This window comes from Pterocles gutturalis, unplaced genomic scaffold, assembly GCF_000699245.1.
Source record: "Pterocles gutturalis isolate BGI_N339 unplaced genomic scaffold, ASM69924v1 scaffold51621, whole genome shotgun sequence".
NCBI lineage: Eukaryota > Metazoa > Chordata > Aves > Pterocliformes > Pteroclidae > Pterocles > Pterocles gutturalis.
Genome location: NW_010104934.1, coordinates 40,651 through 61,784, shown reverse-complemented (window position 1 = coordinate 61,784; position 21,134 = coordinate 40,651). Strand labels below are relative to the sequence as shown.

Here is a 21,134-nt window from a genome sequence, read left to right as displayed (position 1 = left end):
TGTGGTTTGGAGCAAAATGCACCCTGAAGGCATACAAAAAAAATAAGTTATTTTAATTTCCAGTTGCAGAGAAATAGAGATATTTTTATTCAACCTGGAGAATTCTCTCGGTATTTTCTGGGTACTTATGCCATGAGGAAAAAAAAAAAGGATTTTAACTGTTTGACATCTCATCCTCTATTGGCCATTTTCTTCTCTCCACCTGCAATTTGGTTGACTGGAGAAATTTGAATATCTGGAGAATTTTGAATATGCGATAGAATCATAGAATGATTAAGGTTGGTAAAGACCTCAAGGATCATCAAGTCCAACCATCAACCCACACCACCTAACTCACTAAACCGTGTCCCTAAGCACCACATCTACACGTTTCCTGAACACCTCCAGGCATGGTGACTCCACCACTTCCACACAGCCTGTTCCAATGCCTGATCACTCTTTCAGTGAAGAAATTTTTTCTAATACCCAGCCTAAACCTCCCCTGGTGTAACTTGAGGCCATTTCCTCTTGTCCTATCACTTGTTACTTTAGAGAAGAGGCCAGCACCCACCTCACTACACCCTCCTTTCAGGTAGTTGTAGAGAGTGATAAGGTCTCCTCTCAGAATCTTCTCTAGACTAAACAACCCCAGCTCCCTCAGCTGCTCCTCATAAGACCTGTGCTCCAGACCCTTCACCAGCTTCGTTGCCCTTCTCTGGACCTGCTCCAGCACCTCAGTGTCCTTCTTGTGGTGAGGGGCCCAAAACTGAACACAGATACTTCCACTCAATGTGATAGTCCATGTCATGCCATGCCCTCATCACTCAGCATCCCTCTGTTACCCATAAAGGCTGAATATTGCCTTCCTTATGGCATTCATTGGTCAGGGAGAGCTCCTTCATGCTCTCAAAATCAAAGGAACGCTTTCTTTTTATACAATTATGTTCTACACAACATTTTTTCATCCGATGGGACCAGACCCTCTGGGCCTATTCATGCAAATATTCAGAGCAAAGTAAGGATACCTCTAAGCAAGATCCCTGAATGATGCAGTGTCAGCACCACCATTAGGCTGCCACATCAGGCTACCCTTTATTCGCCAGCACTCATCATAAAGAAGATCCACATGAAGGGGTGTCTGACAGCCAAAAATTGTCAGCCTGGTGCTCCATCTGTGCCTTTGTTAAGTATCTAAGAGACAGGCAGAGCTTGTGCAGCCTTTCCTTGTGCAGGGCTACTGTCCCTGTTAGTTGAAGGAATCCAAGACTCTCATTCAGACAGTTGTGGTTGTGCAGACTCACACTGAAATCACCTGTAGGGCAACCATAGCTTGAAAACAGACAAGCTACTCGTCAGAAAATTATACATCCCAGATACAAATAGTCAAATTTTTTCAGGACAGAATACGTACAAAAAACATTGTTGCATTAGGAATTGGGAATTGACTGGGCTTCTTGTCAAAATAATGTGTAAAAGCTTTACTATGTTTTCTGACTAACTTGCCTTTTTTTTTTTTTTTTTTTTTTTTAATGGAAACCTCAGAGGAAATAGTGATCCTACTAGAAATAACTGCCAGATATTCTTCAAAAGAATTTCTGTTGACAATAGTGTTTTATATTTCTGAGTAGGACATCAAACAACAACTGGACAGAGCAGCACATAAACCTGGAAAATTTCTCCCTGGAGTCCTTCACAGATACCAGATTCCACCTCAGTCTCTCGATTATTGAAAATCTGCAATCATTAGATGAAATCTTCTTGCTTGTGTGTGTGCAAGTGTCTTCCCTGATCATTAGACCTATCAGGAATACTACAGCGTCTGGAAGACAGAGACAAATCCAGCGAGTGGGTCCAAAGCACCCTCCCCTGGCAGAACTCCAGCAGCTCCGTTCAAACACTGCAACAGCTTGTGCAGCCCTGACTGAATCTCCCTGCAGAGTTCAGGTTTCCAACATATGGTGGCCATAAAAGGGCACAGACAACTTGCACTAATTATGCGAGAGAGAAATAAGCAGTAAAAAAATGGGAAGATCAGAGGGGGAGAGATTATTAGTATCAACACCAGATGTTCTGGAAGAAAGCGGTCCTAAGTGGCTGGAAATGAGAAATTCTTGACGACCTTGTTTGTGCACTAATTCACAGTTGCATTTATCTCCATCTCTCTACAGGGTCTTCTTCGGAAAGGCAGCTGCTGTTTGATATGCTCGGGCATTGTCCTTTTCTCTGATGATTGTTGCGCTCTGCCACGGTTGGTTCTCCTGTAAACCTGCAGTGGGAACCACTGGGTTAAATAAGACACCTTTAGGTTAAATGAGATTATTCAGGTGTTAGAAGGGCCTTGTAACAGGAAACAAACACTGACACAAGGGACTGGATGTTCAAAGGGGGTTACAGTTTAGGAAGGAAAGTGTGTGCCAAGCCCCACAGCAAGCCTTGGCAGTCTAATTCAAACTCATTTCTCTCCATCAGTTACCAGGATTTACCCCATTTGAACCAGACCCAACAAGGGAGGACAACTGCTGCAGTGAAGCAGCTATGTTTCCAGAGTGGTGTCTGTTTAAAGAGGAAACCCTCTATGAATCTTATTAAGGGCAAGGCTAAACCACAAAGCTCACTGGGGTATTGCTTATGTAGGCGTCGGTATGAGCACAAGAGAAGGGAAAAGAATTCGGAGGAAGCCAGTGGGGACTGCCCTGGGTACAGCTGCAAAAGCATGTGCAGCAGGACCCTGAAAGAAAGTCTGCATAAGCAGGGCGCTGGGCCAGGGTGCCGGCTGTAAGGCTGATGGGATATTAGAAAGGAAATGCCATCCTGCTTGAGCTTTCTCAGGCTCCGCTAAACAAAGCACGAGTCTTTATCAACAAGCAGCATTGCATTAAAGACACATCCACATTCAGTTTCCTCCTGCAGTTACAATGCTTTGAAAGACCTTTCTGATCTTTCACCGTCTAGGTTCAGTTGTGCAGCAATCCAGAGTGAAACCTGTGAAGATGTTGGGTGATGCCCATATGAAATTTGCACAACGACCTTTGCTGCCCTAGGACTTGTAATTGCCTTATCATGGACAAGACAATGAAGATGAGCATTAATTACTCTGCTTTCAGACTCTCCTAGGAAAGCCTCCTAATAAAGCCCTCTGAGATTGATGGAACGTTTAGTGAGTTTCCATTGAGGAATATTTGAGAAACAGCATTACTAAACCTTTGATCAGTTCCATAGGCTAGAACCACACAGGCATATTGTGTTTGGATTTTGAAACAGAAGTGATTGATCTACATTTTGTAATTTTTCTCGAAAACAAATAAATTTGAACTACAACTTACTCAAAGAAGTTCGTTGAAGAGAATTGGCCTGTCAAAACTCCAGCCTAAAGCTGAGTTAGATAGTTTCAACTTACTTTTCAGTAGAATAATGAACGGATGAATACTGCCCGGTTTAGCACAAGAGACAGTGCTGTTTTGTTTTATTTTCATGCTCCCATTCAACTTCTGCAGGTGAATACTACTATAAGCAAATGGTACTCAATCAGGTTTCCAGACCATCATTTATACTTTACCTCACCAAAGCGGTACAATCGTTTTCAGACTGCCATATTAAATTTGGTCCAGTGGTACATCAGATCTGGAGCAGACCTGCCTTTTCAGCTCTGATTGTACCATTCAAGGACTCTGAGAGATCATGAGGTCAGGAAAGAGGAAGACATATTCTTTAATGAAAAAGAGATTTAAGAATTCTCAGATATACATTAAAGAAGGAAAGAAAAGAATTGTTCACCGCATTATATCATATTGTTATTAGCTCTAGAGAGCTGTATGCACCTGTAAACTCAACAACTTTTGACAACTTTTCAGTCAAAGTAAACTGTTCTGCAAGCCAAATATCAGCTAACCCTGTTCATAAAAGGGTCTGCTCTAATTTCTGCCTTGAAACGAAGCTGCACACACAGCTGAAGCATGGTCACTACTGTGCTCATGACAGAGATGGGAATTAGGAGTTGTTCAGTACTTACTATGATTTCTTTTAATAAGCCCCTACAATTATATGATAATATGATGCAAAACAACTTCTGTGGGTTCTCTGCAATAGAGCAGCATTTCAGCCTGGGAGAAAACATTTAGTTAAGGTGACAAGCCTCATTTTTGCACTGCAGTCCTGCCGGTCTCACAATAATCACACTTGCTGTATTTCCTAAGGCTGGAACTCCTGGGGTCTTCTGATTGCATGACAATCTGCAATTTATGTATTTATTTTAGAGAAAAAGCCTCCAGCTCTTAAGGTTACAGACAAAAACTTTGAAAAAAAAAAATTATAAAAAACATGTCCTGGAGGCCCAAGAAAAAGTGGTATCCAAACCTTTTTGGCTTTTAAACGTCATGGTGTGTGTCAATCATGGTGCTTCAGAGAGGGGTGAACCTGCTCAGAATTCTATTAATGGAGAATGGATAATCCTGAAGCCTAGGCTTGAAATACCCTTGTACATCCCCTTGATGAAGCCCAACACAATGACAGTAAAACAAATAGTTTCCTTCACTGCAGGGAAGTGCTGTTCTTTTAGATGGACCAGTGCTGTAGGTCCTTCTGGCCCCATTCCTTGCTATGAGGTCAGCAAGCTGGATTCCCTATACTTCATTTCATGAATTTCCTGAGCAGAAATAGTCTTTTATATCCCACTGTGGGAGAATGTGCTGCTGTGAAGCTTAATTGAGATTTATTGGTTTTGAGATTATTGGCTGAAATGTGAAAGCATGGTATTCTGTTTGCACAGGGATTTATTGCACATTCCAAAAAGCAGAAAGGATTGTGGCTTACGTGAAAGCTTTGGGGTATACATTTTAATATGTATCTCACTTTCAAGCAGACACAAGCTTTTAAGTAGTGCCAGTTGTTTGCCAGAGGAGTTGCCTAGGGGGAACTATAGTATATTTCCTAATTAATTACTTCAGATTAAAGGTATCTTTAAATGTTACTGCATTGAAGGGCAAGCTATATTGGTGCTTTCAACTTACAACCTAGGAATTACTAATTGAATTTGTTTTAATTAGGAAAAGTCAGATAGAACTGAGGAGCTGCCCCACATAATTTTGAAGATTTTTGTAAATTGCAATGCCCTGGAAATTGCTATCATTTGCTTTAAAAAGAGAGTGTGGGGTGGATTTTGTGGGGTTTTGTGAAGTTTTAGTTTTGTTCTGTTTTTTAAACAAGTATTTGACTTTGGGTTTTTTTAATTAGATGTTACAGACAAGAGTGGGGTCTTTACATTAAGTTAGCACTGTATAAAATACATCTGTTGCAGGGAAAACCTGTCAGGGTGAAGTATGTCTCTCTGATTCTTTGTGGTCTGCTGGTATGCCACTGAGCACAGGCTCAGGGACTTAACTTCTTGCCTGAGGTATTTTATTTCAATTCTCATCCAAAAATATAACATCCAAATCTTTGACACCTCACTGGAACTGTAAATGTAAAGATTATTGAAGTGCAAAGGAAATCAGGCAAAGCTTGCACCTTTCATCTCTCCTTCATAGTGCTACATCTAGGATTTCATTTCAAGATAATGACATTGGAAGTGAAGCCGATATTGCATCTTAATTACCTGCTTCAAGTCTTGAAAAAAAAAGTGACTTTGATTATCTGCAATCAAGGCATCAAGATCCCAAAGCAAAACCATTAATCCATATTTATGGCTAGTACATCTTAATAAAGAAAACTGACAATCTCAACAGAATATGCAATAGATCAGTTTTCTAAAAGTATTCAGGTGCCTAAATAAAATTAATTAGCATCTAAATCCTTGTAAAGTCTGGTCCAGACTTGGTGCAGTTGGCCATGCCACTACATGGAAAATGTCTAATATTTATGCTGACAGTGACAACTTAAAGATTTGCTTTATCAACCATAGATACATTAGTAGGAGCATAACATGGAAAGGAAATAATTATTGTGGTTTTTGTTCCCAGTGAAGCCTCGACAGGAGGACTGCCTCCACTCTTGGGGACAAGACTTCAAAGACGCAGACAAATTATGGAGAGTCTGGAGGAAAGAACATGAAGCTACTTTAGTCTAGAAAAAAAGATGATCAAGAAGAGGTGTGGTAACAGGCTTCCACTGAAAATATTGCTATGAAAAAAGTGATTCATTGCTTGCTCTGTCTGCTAGGGTAAGGAGAAAGGAAATGAACATATCACAGGCTTCCTCTGCTTCCGCTCTGAACACATAGCCACCAGATTAAAGGCGATTTAAATTGCTGCTCCAATATCCTGCCAGCAAGTAATGAGCTGCTCCTTGTTGTGGAAAACAACAAATGCCTCACCAAAACACCATTTCACAGTCATCACTGCAAGGAAGGAGAAGCAGTGACTGGTGGATGTTCAGCTGAGCATGATAGAAGGGCTCCTGCTCAGGAGATGGGGTCTCTGTCGGCACCCAAGCCTCAAAGTCACTGGAGAGGCACAAAGGCAGCCAAGAGTCATGCACCAAGTGACCCTGGCTGCTCAACTAAGATACTTTCAAGAAAGGCTTGAACAGGAGAGAAAGTAGTGGTGGTATTGCTCTAGACTTGTGAATCCTAATCCTTCTGATCAGGTGGAGCCAAATGCTTCCTGGAAACAAGCGCAGAAGTGATGTTTCCAAGATGGATTTGTCACCCTCAGCCATGGGATGACGTTGCACGAGTTGTTGAGGAAGATGGGAATCCTTTTGACAAGGAAAGCCTCTTTGCCTGCCCACTTTCCAGGACAGGGAGGCTGGAAGCAAGATTTGGGAAGAAAAGAGTAACAGGAGCCCGCTGGTAAGCAATAACAGCTCTATCTGGACTACAGTCTAAGGACCAGAAGAAATCAAGTCATTATTGTAAAAATAAGGGAAGGACAGGAAGGAATATGGGAAAATCCCTCCACTGAACATTTCAGATGCCTGAATACTGCCTGAGCTGCACAGTGCTCTCTCTCCCCGAGCCAGCAACGGACAGGAACGGGGCAGAGCTGCAGCCCTCACCCTGGGTGTGAGGCTCATGGTAGGATGCTGCCTTGCCTGGCTGACTTGGGCTTTCTTGTTTCTCATCACTGAATATTAGGACCTCACAAGACAGTTCAGAGGTTTATCTCATTTCTTCCCTATTTCTCCTTACGGTCCTTCGATAAACACTGATTCTGGTGATAGGTTAGCACTTTCCTCCTTTTATCCCTATAGGTTCGTGAAGGCACATTAGTAAGGCTTTGGACAACATATTATGAGAGCTTCTTACTAGATTCATATCAACCTTCTTTGTGGGAACACCACATGAAGACAAAATGCAGCAGTACAAACCCACCATTCTCCCTACCAAATATACCACCGCCAGTTTCACAGGGACTCATATGGATCCTGCCACGTAAGTACTGAGGTACGCGAGATTTTTCATGCATCTTAGGTCTTATCCTGGGCACCAAACAAAAAACTCCAAGTGGCTAAACAGAGACGTTAGCAGTTTTCTTGTGATTTAAGAGAGCAATCTTGAGAACAGGGAAAAAGGAAATGATAGATCAAACCAACTGCAGTCTTCCAGAATTCTTCTGGGCAAGTAATCAGATTTGGGTTTTGTTCTTTTTAGTGCTTGAAGAGTAGCATGATGATGAATGAAAGCCAGCATAAATTTGTCACATCATTTCAAGCAAGTGCATTTCCCTTCAACAGTGTAATGCACCATAAGGTGAGAAGCAGCAGATAATCACACATGTTGATGTTCATGAGGCTTTTGATACTCTCTCACATGATATTTCCAAACTAAGGAAACACAGTGCAGATTAAAATCGCTTGGAGCAATTGAGAAAGCTTGTTGGGAAATCCTGCCTGGGGAGTATTTATCACTAGTTCATCATCACACAGCAGTAAGATTCTGCAGAGGTCTCTTCACACTCCATTGCCACGCAGTGTTTCTAATCAGTAGTATTTTGCTGGTGCCAGAGAAAGGTAAAGGAAGGGCTGTGGATACACTACATGACAGGATTTCAAAACAAACGACTAACTGCAGAAACAGATGCTAAAGAAATTAAACCGCAGCAGCTCTAATACAGGATTTTACATTTTGGCAGCACTACACTACAGCACAAGTGCAGGCTTGGGAACAATTAGGCAGTTCCATAGAAAGTACATGGGTCTCACAATGCATTCAGACTCTCCTGGGTCAGAAGTGGCACCCTGTTTGTAAGAGGTAAATCCCGTATCAGGATATGGCAACTAAAAGCTGGCTGATGCAATCCTCAGGCTCAGCTCAGCTGGGTGGGAAGGCATCAGCTGAGTTCTGTGCCCAGGATGAGCATGGGACAAGCAGCCGGCACGAAGAGAAGCTGAACTCATTGGGATGGTTTAGCAAAAGAGACTGAAGGGAAACATGAAGCAGTCTCAGCTGCCAAGGATGTCAGACAAAAAGAGAGGGAGAGGTAAAATGTATCCTCCATGCCTAGGATGGACAAAAAATAGGGGGGGTTAAATTTCAGTAAGGAAGACTTAAAAGAGGCAGTAGGAAGCTTTCTACAGGTAATAACAGCATCTGCAGTGTATGTATTTACTGTTCGAAGTGGTTGTGGAATTTCTGTCATTTGAAGCAGATGTTAAGCAAATATCTGTCGGGAGGTACATGATGCTGCATTGGACAGGACCTGAGCTAGAACAAGTAGCTCTATCCAGGTTTTGATACAGTAAATCAGGGGTGATTAACTAGGTTGCAAAAAGTAGACAGGTAAAACAAGTGAGTGCAGCAGTGAGTACTGGAACAAACCAGGGAGAAACCAGCTGAACAGCTCAGAGGACAAAGCTCAGCCCTGGCATCGAGCTGCTCTCCACTGCTTTCACAGGAGGGCACCCAGCCACCCGTGCTGGACTATGTGATGAGCGTCAACACAGAGGAACAGGGAGGGAACGACAGCAGAATAAAACCAGAAAGATCCAAATTATGGCATTGGCCTCCCAAAATACTCTAGCTGCTCTAGCCTAGTGCACTGGACTGTCATCCCTGATGCTTTAAAAGCTGTGACTGTTGTGTGGATGTCTGGCCTAATAAAGCAAGTGGCTTAAAAAGGTCCAGTAGTGGAAGGGCTGGAGCTGCCATACTTGGAGGATAACTCTTACAAATGCCTCCTTTGCCTTCTACAGGGCACTGGCTGGAGCTCAGATGTTCTTACCCCTATCTCCCACAGTATGTGCCAGGCTGCTACATGCCCACACACAAACCCACTCCATTTTACATGGGGCAAGTGGAACAAAGTCTGTCTGCCTTCTTCCTATGCCAGTCAAATCACACCATCATCATCACCACCACAGCACCACCCCTCACTTCTCCCCTGGGCGCTCAGCTGGTGGCTTTGAGATGCACGAGAAATTTCTCTAAATGATTCTCTCTGGATGCAAGTGTACCGTTTACTTATTACAACATGAGGTCAAACAGGAACCTTCTGCACTGTGATACAAAGGTGCATTATTTACAGTTACAAAGGGGGCTTTGACAAACGCCTCTGTTTTCTGCTCTGTTCTCTACGTGCAATCTACAGCCAGTAGAGCCTGGCAGAGCCTCATCTTGGCACCCATCAGCAGAGAGAAACCATACCTGGCCAAATTCATGAGCGGAGTAACAAAGGAGAGGAAGTATCTGCTCTTCTGAAGTGCCCAAAGCCAGCATTCCCCCTGTCCCACCATGAGTCCAGCATTACACCAATCCATGGACAAGGGGTTTGTTCTCATCTACATACTCAGATCTTGCTCTGCAAGGGCTTCTCATCTGGTATCAGAGAAAATGCTGCTCAAAGGAAGACCTTCCCCAAGTCCTGAGCACGTACCTTTGCAGAGGCAACCACATGCTTTGAAGACCCAGTATCCAGCCAGGGAAGAAAAGTACCCAGTAACCAGCGTTACAGCTGAATTTTGTTCAGGGACTGTTCAGTAGATTTGAAGGGGATAGGCTGACACTCAAAGTGACAAAATGGTACAGCTTAGGAGTGTGAAATGACAATGAAAAAAGACTTTACCCTACTTTGTCCCTACCGTGTAAATGTACACAAACATATCTCTGGAAATGTGCACCCAAATGCATGTTATTCCTATGGTTACACATCATATATGAAGCTCTACATTTGCAGAGGCTATTTTCAAACTTTATTTTATTTTTTTTTGTTCCCCCATTGGCTGAAGTTATTTATCAGCCCCCTCTGGTCTTCCTTTTTTTTTTTAATAAATGAAATAATTATCATATAATTATCATATATATTATTTGTAATCATTAGCAACCATATAAATGACACAGGATTTAGAAGCCCCCGTTTGCTAAGCATTACCCCACAGTGGGCAGGAAAAAAGTACCTGATTATTTTTTCTGTGAAAAACATTATCCTGAACAATTTCTCTTCAAGACCCTAAGAAAGACTTTCAATTTACTCCTGCCCACATGGAGGCAAAATAGCATGTGGTCACTATATGGCTGAACAAGCACCATAAACCATTACCCCAGATGGAGCAGAATTCACTCTCCTTCTCCAATGTCTCAGTAATTTCAAGTGACTAAACGCAACTCAGATTTTTACATCAGCCTGATAGGTGGGTTCTCTGCTACTGTATTAAAGACAACTGTCTCAAATCAGTAACTAGGGCCAAGCCTCAGTACAAGATTCATTTTCATTACAGCTATGCCTTGCAGGAGCCCAAAGGGCACAAAGTGTTCACTGACCTGAAAACAAGGTCTCATAGCTTCGAAGTTAGATACACATACACGATACTTCAAGAATCGTTTCCAGAAGAGACTAGTTTAGCACAGCTCCTGCTGCCTTGGCTATAGAAAGAAGTTGGCTGATGGCTATATTGCTACCTTTAACAAGAATGTGAAGTTCAAATCAAATCTGCAGGAAAGTTTGGGACTGACAGTCAGTCCTGTCACCAGGATTGACTTGCTAGCATCAACTCAAACACCTTCCTGTTTTGATTTGGTGTACCAACCCTAAGAATGTGCTGTCCAGTGCTGGATTTTAACTGCCCCACTTCTCAGTAAATCAGAGGCATCACTTCCCAAGACTCCAAAATTCCACTTCTCTGAAATACCTATTTTAAACTGTCAGCATCAAATGAGTGTTTCCTGAGCTACCTCGATACTTACATTTTCAACAGAACAGCAGATACAGGCATCTGTCAGGACTGGGTGTCACAGGAACATACCGCTTCTGATATTCAAAGGAGTCAACATATGTAAAAACTTATTACTGCTTTGTCCAACAAACCGAGCAAGGACAGAAAGAAGCAAGCAACATAAATCCTGAGCCTTCTTCAAACACCAAGAATTTCTCTATTAAAAATACACTTACCTTGCAACATTGCTCTCATACAACCAACCTAAGATTAATAAGCAATTTCTGATATGAAAACGTGAAAGTAGTAAATGCAATATAAGGTATCACAGAATCACAGAATGTTAGAGATTGGAAGGGACCTTGAAAGATCATCTAGTCCAATCCCCCCGCCGGAGCAGGAAAACCTAGATCAGATCACACAGGAACGCATCCAGGCGGGCTTTTAGTGTCTCCAGAGAAAAGAGACTCCACAACCTCTCTGGGCAGCCTGTTCCAGTGCTCTGTCACCCTCACTGTAAAGAAGTTTTTTCTCATATTCAAGTGGAACCTATAATATAATACATGCAATGTGTTTGCCTATTCAATACAGGATTTATTTAGTAAAATTTACAACAGAACTGCACCAGGCACCCTAACAAAATTAGAACCCAAGGTAGTGCTGCTGCAACCCACATCTTTGTACTCACAAATAAGTGACTCCTCTCTTGTCCCACTCCCTGCAGTGCTCAACACCTTCTGCAGTTCAGCTGTAAGACAGAACTGCCTCCAGTTAAGAGCGAAACCTTGGCTCTGCTTGACAGAATTACTCTCCTACAAGTAGCAATGAATGGAAGAAATGACAGTCTACACAGCCTAAAACAGCAGTTGTGAGGTACAGGCAGGCAGCATATTTACAATAAGGGCACATTTTAAAATTTGAGTTTATTTCATCTCAGATATGATAATAGCGTTTTGGCCAAAATTAATATTTTTAAACCTATTATAATTTTGGATTTTTCTGTTATTAGAGCTGAGAGCTTACTAAAGAGTGTTCTTTGGTGCAGTATATTAATCATTGCTTTTACAACACCTCTGTTGACAGGGTTTTGTCTAAATCAGAGTATAAAGATACTGAAGTCCTAAAAAAAAAAAAGTCTATCTAGGCTCATGCCTAGTTGTCATGGCCAATGATACTATTCTAAAGACATACAGGAATGGTATGTTTGGTGTTTTTGACAGCCTTCATAGTCTAAGCATCTTGTACCACAGAAAAACTTCCTTGCGATAAAGATGGTCCTGTTGCACCGCTTTCACAGTGTTTGTTACAGCCCCTGTTGCTACCTGCTTAGTACTGACACAAAACTATTAGCTTCCTTGGGAGGCTGCAAAATTAACATAGTTCAAATTTCTAAGAAAGAGCAAAAACTCTGAAGAAGTTTTAAGAGTAAACTGTTTAAGTAACTGTGAAAAGCCTTTCTGAAGCCGTGACTACCCATGACTGACACAGATGGTACAACTCCTAGTTTACTCAAAAATGGAGTAGCCCAGTTTGTAAGACAAAATGTTGCTACATTTCAGGAGTTTGTCACAGAGTTTGATTACATTTGTGCTATAATTAAGTTGCATTCATTCTTGCCAACCACCACCAGATAGATTGAGAATTGTAGCCCAGCGGCTGCACTGGCATAGCAGCCACAACTGGGCAAACACTGGCTTTAACTACAGTGACCTCCCTGACTATGATGACTTACAAAAACAGACTTCTAAATGAATACTTAGAATATAGAAAATTTTGCACCACAAAAAAACCAAGACAAAGTTGAAAAGTTTCAACAAATTCACTCTAAATTAAGAGGTAAGTAAATTAACAGCATACTTGTGATTGTAAGACTACTTTGCTTGAGGGGTAATTCTGCTCAGCTGATGAACATCTGAAAGGCTTCAATAGATTAAATAATCCTATGGAAAACACAGTTGTTCCTTAATGCTCCCATAATGAATAATACTAACTATGAATATACCCTGTATGCAGTCAAGTTGGCAACTGTGACTTCAGTTGAAATATCACAGGTTGCATCAGAACTGCCTACATTTTATTTTTGGAGGGATTTATGAACTGAAGATCTCAGTTTATTCACTGCTTAACCTCTGATGTTCTTACTTATTTAATTATTAATACAGGAGCTTTTCAAAAAAACCTAAAGAAATAAAGAACTGTATCTATAGGCAAGAAATTTGGTGTTGCTGGGATATTTTTTGTTCTGTGGTTTGTTCTTCCTCAGCCACCTCTAGAGTTCTGAGAGGGCTACTCAGGGACAGAGAAGTTGTGACCTTTCTTTAAAGATGCAGTGCTAGATATTCAAGGAATTCCTGTTAATCACGAACAAAACCATGAGAACAATGAGAGATCTTGGAGCAAGAGAAAATAAAGAAATTTCATGCCCAGTTGGGGTCCCTACCAGATTTTCAGGGAAGTGTTGCATTCGCAATGTCCTCTATAACCAGTACCTCAAGTATACCTTTGAATTATTGTGATCCATAAGTCAACAAAGTTATGCCCACACAACAAATGGAAACGTATCAACCATTTCCCAAAGCCCAGATCTAGTTACCGCAATTCAAGTGTAAAAACAAAGCAACAAAGGCTCCCAGACTCAAGACAAGGATTTGAGCCAGGACTTGGACTGAAGTGCAGTTAGCCTTTACCCTTTCACTGTTATTGTCGTGTGCTCAGGAAAGGATTTGCCTAAGCTTTGCAATTACACTTGACTTTGCTGTGTAGGTATAACTAGTCCAATTGCACGTAGTACATAAATTACAACTCCCTAAAGACATTTTTTCATTTACATGGGTTTTGCCTTTAAAAAACAAATAAATAGCAGGCTGGCATCAATACTTTTTTCCTACACGTGACAATAAACAACTGCTAGAAAAATTAATCAGAAGCCATCCATAACCAAGGTCTTACGCACATTCATGTCCCACATTTGCAAGAATCTTACTTTATGGAAATTGGAATTTAATACAGTAAATACATTGCAAGTTCACCAACTCTGAATACTAAGAAAGAAATGTCAACATTGTACTTTTCCTTTTTTAAACAAATATTACAAAATTGAATTTTATTGAGTTTCACACAAGATGCACTTATAAAATTGATACAGAATGTCATTCAACAGGAAAAAAAAATGAAAGCAATTCCAAGCTTTCTTTACCAAATGCTAATTAATTCAAAAATAAGATACACCAACTGACAGATAATCTGAATTTCAACGTGTGAACATCTCCAATTAGTATAAAATACATCAAAAATTAAAGAATTTCAGATTTTTCCCCAGCACAAGTCCTCTTCTTTTTACTCTCACCCCTGATCAGTAACCACAGATTTTGGCTGTTACTCCAGCTACTCTTGATGGGAGAGGAGAGGCTGAAAGACTACAGCAAGAAGTTCCCACCAGAACAGACACACTAACCTGTATGGCAAAGCTATCTCATTACCAAGTCTGCTCAGACACCTGGTAACTCCCGTCCAGCTGTCTCCATCTGCTGTATTACTGTAGTCCTGCAAGTTTCAGGGATCAGCATATACATTAAACTTCCACATGTTCATAAAGCAAATAAACTTTGGCTTTCCCAACTCTGACAAATTATGAAATTAGCAAAGAGGACATTTTGTCTTCATTTGTTCAGCACTGAAGTACTTTTATGATACATTCCTCTGGAAAGTGAAACTGGTGCTTCCTTAAATATCTGAAAGGCATTTGAAGTTAATGCTGTGTTTTGACAACAATATAAGAAGAATTTATCATTAACTAAAGGGTCTCTTCTGATACAAGTCTCCAGCCTAAGTTTTGAGCTCAAATTTATTCCATTCTTGGTCTGAGGATTCCAAAACATCTTTCATCAATTCTCCCACAACTGCATCTCACACCAGAAATTAAGATGCATTATAATGCTTAAATACTCTTTATAGATATAGTCCACCTACTTAAGTTAGGCTAAAACCAATCAAATAAGATGGATAATTCTGATTTGATTGTCTGCATGAGCTTTTATAGGCATGTTCTCAGGCAAGTTAATACACAGATGCCATTCTCATCAGAGTTAAACCCAAAATGCAGTGCAATATTCTTTGCTGCTGCGTTAATGCCATACATACAGTTTGCTGTAATTAACACTGCCTTTTCTCAACATATAGAAGTGCCCCTTTATTATTTTTCCTACAGCAACAATAATTTTATAAAGAATTTGCCTTGCAGGACACACAACACAAGAAATGAATATGCTTCATATTTGCTCAGTTAAGCAGAACCTTCATTACTGTGATCTTTCCTTGGTCTTTAGTATTTATATAAAATAGTATGCAGTAAGTCTTTCACTTAAAGGTAAAATTTTATTCCAATTGCAAGATTTTCAAGACACATCTTGAAAAGATTTTTGTTGACAAGAATAACTATCTTGACTTACTGTTTTATGTACCAATGCTTTATGCATTTGTTGATATAAGCACAAGTCTTGAATTCTGCTTGCAGATGTTTAATTAAACAAGGTAACTGGAAAGGCAAGCTTCTGGTCAAGCTGTCATACACTTTCAGGAATATCCTTACACTGGAGGAACCTTCATGAAAAGTAGTATGTTCTGGAAGCATGGTTTCATAATGCAGAACAGGATTATGCCTTTTTTCCCAGTCTATTTTCCAGAAAAGTGACACTGCAGCTCTGCCACCAGGCTAGAGACTCACGATCCACCACATTTTCCAAGAGGCAAGTTAAAGATCACTGACTTGACCTGACCAGATACCAAGCCAAGTTACGTGTAGAAAGAAATTAATATTTTTTTGCCATTAATAATTTAAGTTTTAAAATAAATATTTATGTGCCTTTTTTGGCAACTGTCCATTCTGTTAGCATCTGCTGTCCCAACAGCTCAGTATCCTTAGCACATTGATTTAAAAAAAAAAAAAAATCTTAGTCAATTCTGTTTCCACAAATAGTAAACCTGTCTATCTCCAGCAAGTCTTTCTTTGAAGACCTGTGTTTTAATTCTGAACTGTCTTGGCTTATATCTTTTTCTTCTCCATCAGGAGTTGTCAGAAATTGATCAGAATTGCTTGTTACAAGTAAAGATGGTGTATTCTCCTTCTGATGTACAGGTTGATTGGTAACTGATGTAGATCCATTTTCACTTGTGGAAATTCCTGTTGGGACAGAAGACAATGACAAAGACAATAATGGATTTAATACAGACATACTGATGCATCTGTAACACCCAGATTCATACAGAGCTGTCCGGAAAAAGTGTGCTGCATGAAATCAGCCAAAGCAACAGAAGAATGCTTTGAGGAATCCACTAGCAAGCCACTACTTCTTCTTAGTTTTACCATAAGATTTCCTTTTCTAGTTTGGTAAAAAGATAGAAAATCAATTCTACAGAAGTTCAGATAATGAGCAAGAGCATAAGCAGCAGATGTTAGGCCATACATTTCATTCTTCTGATTTACATAGTCATTTTTGTTGGCTTAGGCAAAAAGACTTTTGACAGTCATTGTGTTGAATCACACAAATATTTTCTACTGAAATGAAGAAAAGGAATCTCTGTAGCAGGAACTAGGTGTGCCTAATCCTCTACATAAGTACAATAAACCTGGCTTCTCTAGGGATAGCTAATAAATGACTCATGCACTGCTACACACTTTAATAGCACTGGCTCCTAAAGCAGTTCTATTAAAGATGTCTATTTTTATTCCTGCATCTTACTTCAGTGGAATTGAACACCGGTCCCATTAACCTAAGATTTTTGTAACTAATATCCATGTATTGTTTCCACATTTTGTTAAAACATTTAAAGAATTAAAATGCACAAGCAAATGAGAAGGAAATATTTTTTTCTTATTTACTATCTCTTCACTGCAGACCAGCTTAAGGGAACATTACTTCTGAGCATGGTAGCACTACCGAAATTACTACAAAAACTTATTTCTGTATAGCATCTCTTCACAGTATACTATCTACTACTTGAAGGTACATGGATTACTCTTTGCAGTCTTATGCAAGTCAAAGGTACTAAACTTGCTTCGAGAAAGGAGATAAGTAATGCTAATTGTAGAACTTTGTTACTAAGGTAAGTATTATCTAACCCAACATCTTCCAGAGAAAGCTGGTCAGCCTGTAAATGATTACCAGTAATTAGAACTACCAGCAAAATTTTAAACTGTTTCTGTGGACAAGGTGGAAAACTCTTAGGAAAATAAACTGACTTACATTATAAGCTGACAGAAAGTAGTCCAGATTAATTCCCTCACACTCATACTAGTAAGAGATGGGTTGAGAGACTGTACTGAAAAAAAACCTGATAAGTGGGGCACAGGGATCAACCAATATTGCTGAGCCCAGCAGTAATAATGCAAGCACACAGAAGCTGGGGAGGGTTAAATAATTATGTCAAATAATTGAGGTTTCTAGTAAATTAAGAGCTGTTAAAAGGTATAAACCCCCCCAAAAAAACCTGTTAAAAATGTAGCTTTTTCATCACCAATGGAAGTTAAGAATATTCTAAATAAAAATCAGTAAAAGCTTTTTGATTGCTACTTGTCAAACAAAATCTTTCCATTTGAGGAAATAAGCATATCTGCTGACTGACCTGATAAAACTGCTGCTGCTTCAGCTAAAAATAGTCTTCAGGATTTATTTACTTCTAAGTATGACTTATTAAGTCTCATATCCAAGTGTAGTACTAGAATGTTTTAATTAAACATTATCATTATGCTATTCATCTAATAAAATGCAAAAGACATTCAGACCAATTCATACTGCATTCTTTCATCATGAAACTAAAACAACTCTATGAAGTTAAGCTATTTAAAAATAAATGTCTGCACCAAGTTTCTGCCCAACGTGATTTGACACAGGTGAAACAGATTTATGACTGAAACACTGACAGATTCTAAACTCTACTATTGCTGGCAAGACATTACGACGACTAATAAGCACCTTACATTTCAAGCTGTTCAAGTCCTTGGCAAGCAATAGAGTGAACACAATAAAAGCCTCACTGTTAAGTTCTCTAGGGCTCTCACTGAGCTCTTCACAGAGGAAGATATACAATCCAACTCAGTTGACTGGAACAATGAAGGTTTCTGTTTCCGTCTGTAATGTGTCAGAGGAATATAATAATGCCCCATTCCAATTATATATTAACTGCTAATGCTGAGGACCTATATGAGAAAACCACGCTGCAGAGACTTGAAATGAAGTGAGGAGAGATCAACTGAAATTCCTATTTGGATTTCATAAAGCTTTTCATTAATGTGTTCATTACAAGTATACCTATTGTGTGCCATGCTTTACATTAATTTCCTTAAGAAATGCATAGACTGCTTCCTTATCAGACAATTAAGGTTCAGCAACAGGGCTACTATGCAGCAATGTCATACATCTGCTTTAATATTAAATTCAGTCTGAAAGCAATTTTCATTACCACTGAAAACAGAACAAGGCAGTTAGCCTTACCTTGGGTGGATTTAAACATGCTTTGCTGTTTGCTAGCTGGCTTCCCTGAGGTGGTCGTTGGGACAGGATTGAATAATTTCTCCTCCATTTTTGCCTCCTTTACATACTGACATGATTTCCCCAGCAATACAATACTGTTAAGGACTTTCAGAGATATTAACCTGAAAAAATAAAATTACTTGCTTACATATTTGCATATTATTCATACTGCAATTATTAATATTAAAATAATTGCATGTGATTACTGCTGTCTTGGAAGGATTAGCTAACAAATTGCATCCCTTCAACAGCATGATCAAAAGGTAATTTCCTTTTTCTAACAATTTGTTTCAGATTAAATGCTTAATTTTTTTTTCAGAAGGCATCTAGAGAAAAACATCAAGTTTTATAATAGTTTAACAAAAGGACTACAAGGACAGTTAAGCAGCCATTTAATACATCAAATATTTAAACACAGAACTAAAAAGGGCCCTCAACAGTACAAGTCCAAATTAGATGCACTACTGTTAAAACTGTAGCTTTAAATGTGCACAGCCAAGGATCACTAGTGGACTTTGAACCACCAAAAAGCAAATAGTTAGCTTTCACAAATTACAGACTAATAATAAAAAGTCCTTTTTCACATCACAAAAGACAGTCCATAAAATTCAACAGATCCAAAGATGCAGCACTGCACTACCATCATAGCACAGTCCAGTTGATGGCAGATTCCTTTTCTATTATCACTACTTTGCAGCACAAACTTCAGCACATCACTGAAGTCCTTTTATACCTGTCTTCTCATATGAAGAACAGGAAGGTCTCGTCTACCATCAAGTGCTTTTAGATTTACAACTCAAATGAGCTTTGTTAAAATCTAAGTTCCATTAATAGTATTACACGACACACAGACCAATGCCTGCTCCAGAGGTGAGAGCAGGTGAAGGCTCAATACAGAACAAGGAAACAGTGATCTATTCTCTGTAGGATGAATATAAATATCCTCTAGGCAAATCAATTTATGTAACAGAAGTGAACCAAATGCAGACTCTAAATTCATTCTCCACTCTCTGAAAAACAGTTTATTATGCACACCACCAAAAGACTAAAAAGATGACTTTAAGTGAACATTCAGAGATATACGGAGGGGGTCTAACTGCTTAATTATAAAGTGACCCAAACATATTTCAGCAGCAGCCTCGCTATCTCTCACTGCATTAATGTGATCAGAACTTGTCAAACAGAAAAACAGAGTACACTGCATTTTTAAGGGAATTTTTCACAATACATGTACTAGTGGAAAAAATTTAGAGAAAGGGAAGGATGAGCAAAGCAGACCACTTGCAGTACTCTGAAGAAACTGACATTTTAGTATCCGAGCAACCAGAAAGAACGTATCATTTTATACAAGTTGAAAGCCCTGATTCTCTGCAATTTTATTAGGTTCTCAGCACAGATTTTGTTTGTGAGAGTTGAGAAGCTCTCCTCCATTTTTAATAAATTTTAGAGGTATTTTTCCTACACTTTTTATGTAACATGGTTTTGTTCTGAGAGAATATGTGTTTACAGCATGATTTGACCTTGACTTAATGAGACCACAAGTTGAAAAGGTCATAAATCAACACGTCACTGTATCACTTCTAGCTTCTCATGGAAAATTATGCAAGAGTTTCTAGTGATTCTCCTTTATTGTTTTCTGCCAGTCCACCCCAGGCTCAAATTTCTATCAACAAGATAAGTTTGCAGGTTTTCAAAATCCTAGAAAAAGAAAACCCAGGTTTCACATGCTGGGCAAGGCTCTTTCATGGTGTAACTACAGTTGTTAAATATTAGTGCAAAACAACGTCGTCTGCATTACAGTCTAAATCCTTTGCCCAGTTAACTGTTTCAGATTTTATCACATTGTTTCTCATGTATCTGTGCTGTACTAATATGATGAAAAACTGAAAGTCATGTTTGGAACACAATTTACTTGAAAGATGCAAGAGGTTAGTAACTCCAAATCTGAGATTATGGCAGAAGTAAAAATCAGTTCTCACTTTTCAATAAGGACAAAATAAACCAAAATTTTTTTACTCTTGTGATGTATGCCTTCAAAAAGCAGCATTTAATACTTCATGTTAGTCACATTACTTCTTCCTGCCCTCCATCCTCCAAGCCACAGAGACGGAAAAAAATCCAGGACTGGGCTGCAGCAGTGGAATACGTAGGGAAATATCCCATGTATTGGGAAAAATAAAAAACCACCAAGCAGAATGAAGGTGCCGAGTTTGGTATACCACAGCTTGAATGTGATGATCAGGGGCTACTGCTTTTATGGAGAGCATAGGCATGGCATGTGGTACACTGGGGAAGAAACCAAAGTATGGTGCAGAGAAACATGGCTAACATTTTAATATTTTGCCTATATGCAATATCTTAAAGTCCTAATTATCCAATACTAAAGAGATGTGTCTCTCTGCTGATGTGGACTACAAACCAAGACCAAGTTCTACTTTATTTGCAGATCAAGGTCAGAGTAGAGATAAGAGTCTATGCATTAATAAAAAATGTGTGGTAATCCCATTCTTTTCATAAGGTATTGTAAAACAGCAACCTCTTCTC

General features: G+C 39.5%; 1 protein-coding gene across 1 annotated transcript in view; it reads right to left on the bottom strand.

Annotated features, from left to right (window-relative positions):
- Positions 1–14,128: 14,128 nt before the first annotated feature.
- The window catches only part of TAPT1 (transmembrane anterior posterior transformation 1), a 43,279-nt gene continuing 36,273 nt past the window's right edge, over positions 14,129–21,134 (bottom strand). Inside the window, exons 12-13 of the mRNA XM_010087197.1 lie at positions 18,552–18,712; positions 14,129–16,240 (exon numbers count right to left, since the gene is read on the bottom strand). Of these exons, the coding sequence (XP_010085499.1) occupies positions 16,011–16,240; positions 18,552–18,712 (391 nt within the window). The 3' untranslated portion in view covers positions 14,129–16,010. The remainder of the gene's footprint in view (positions 16,241–18,551; positions 18,713–21,134) is intronic.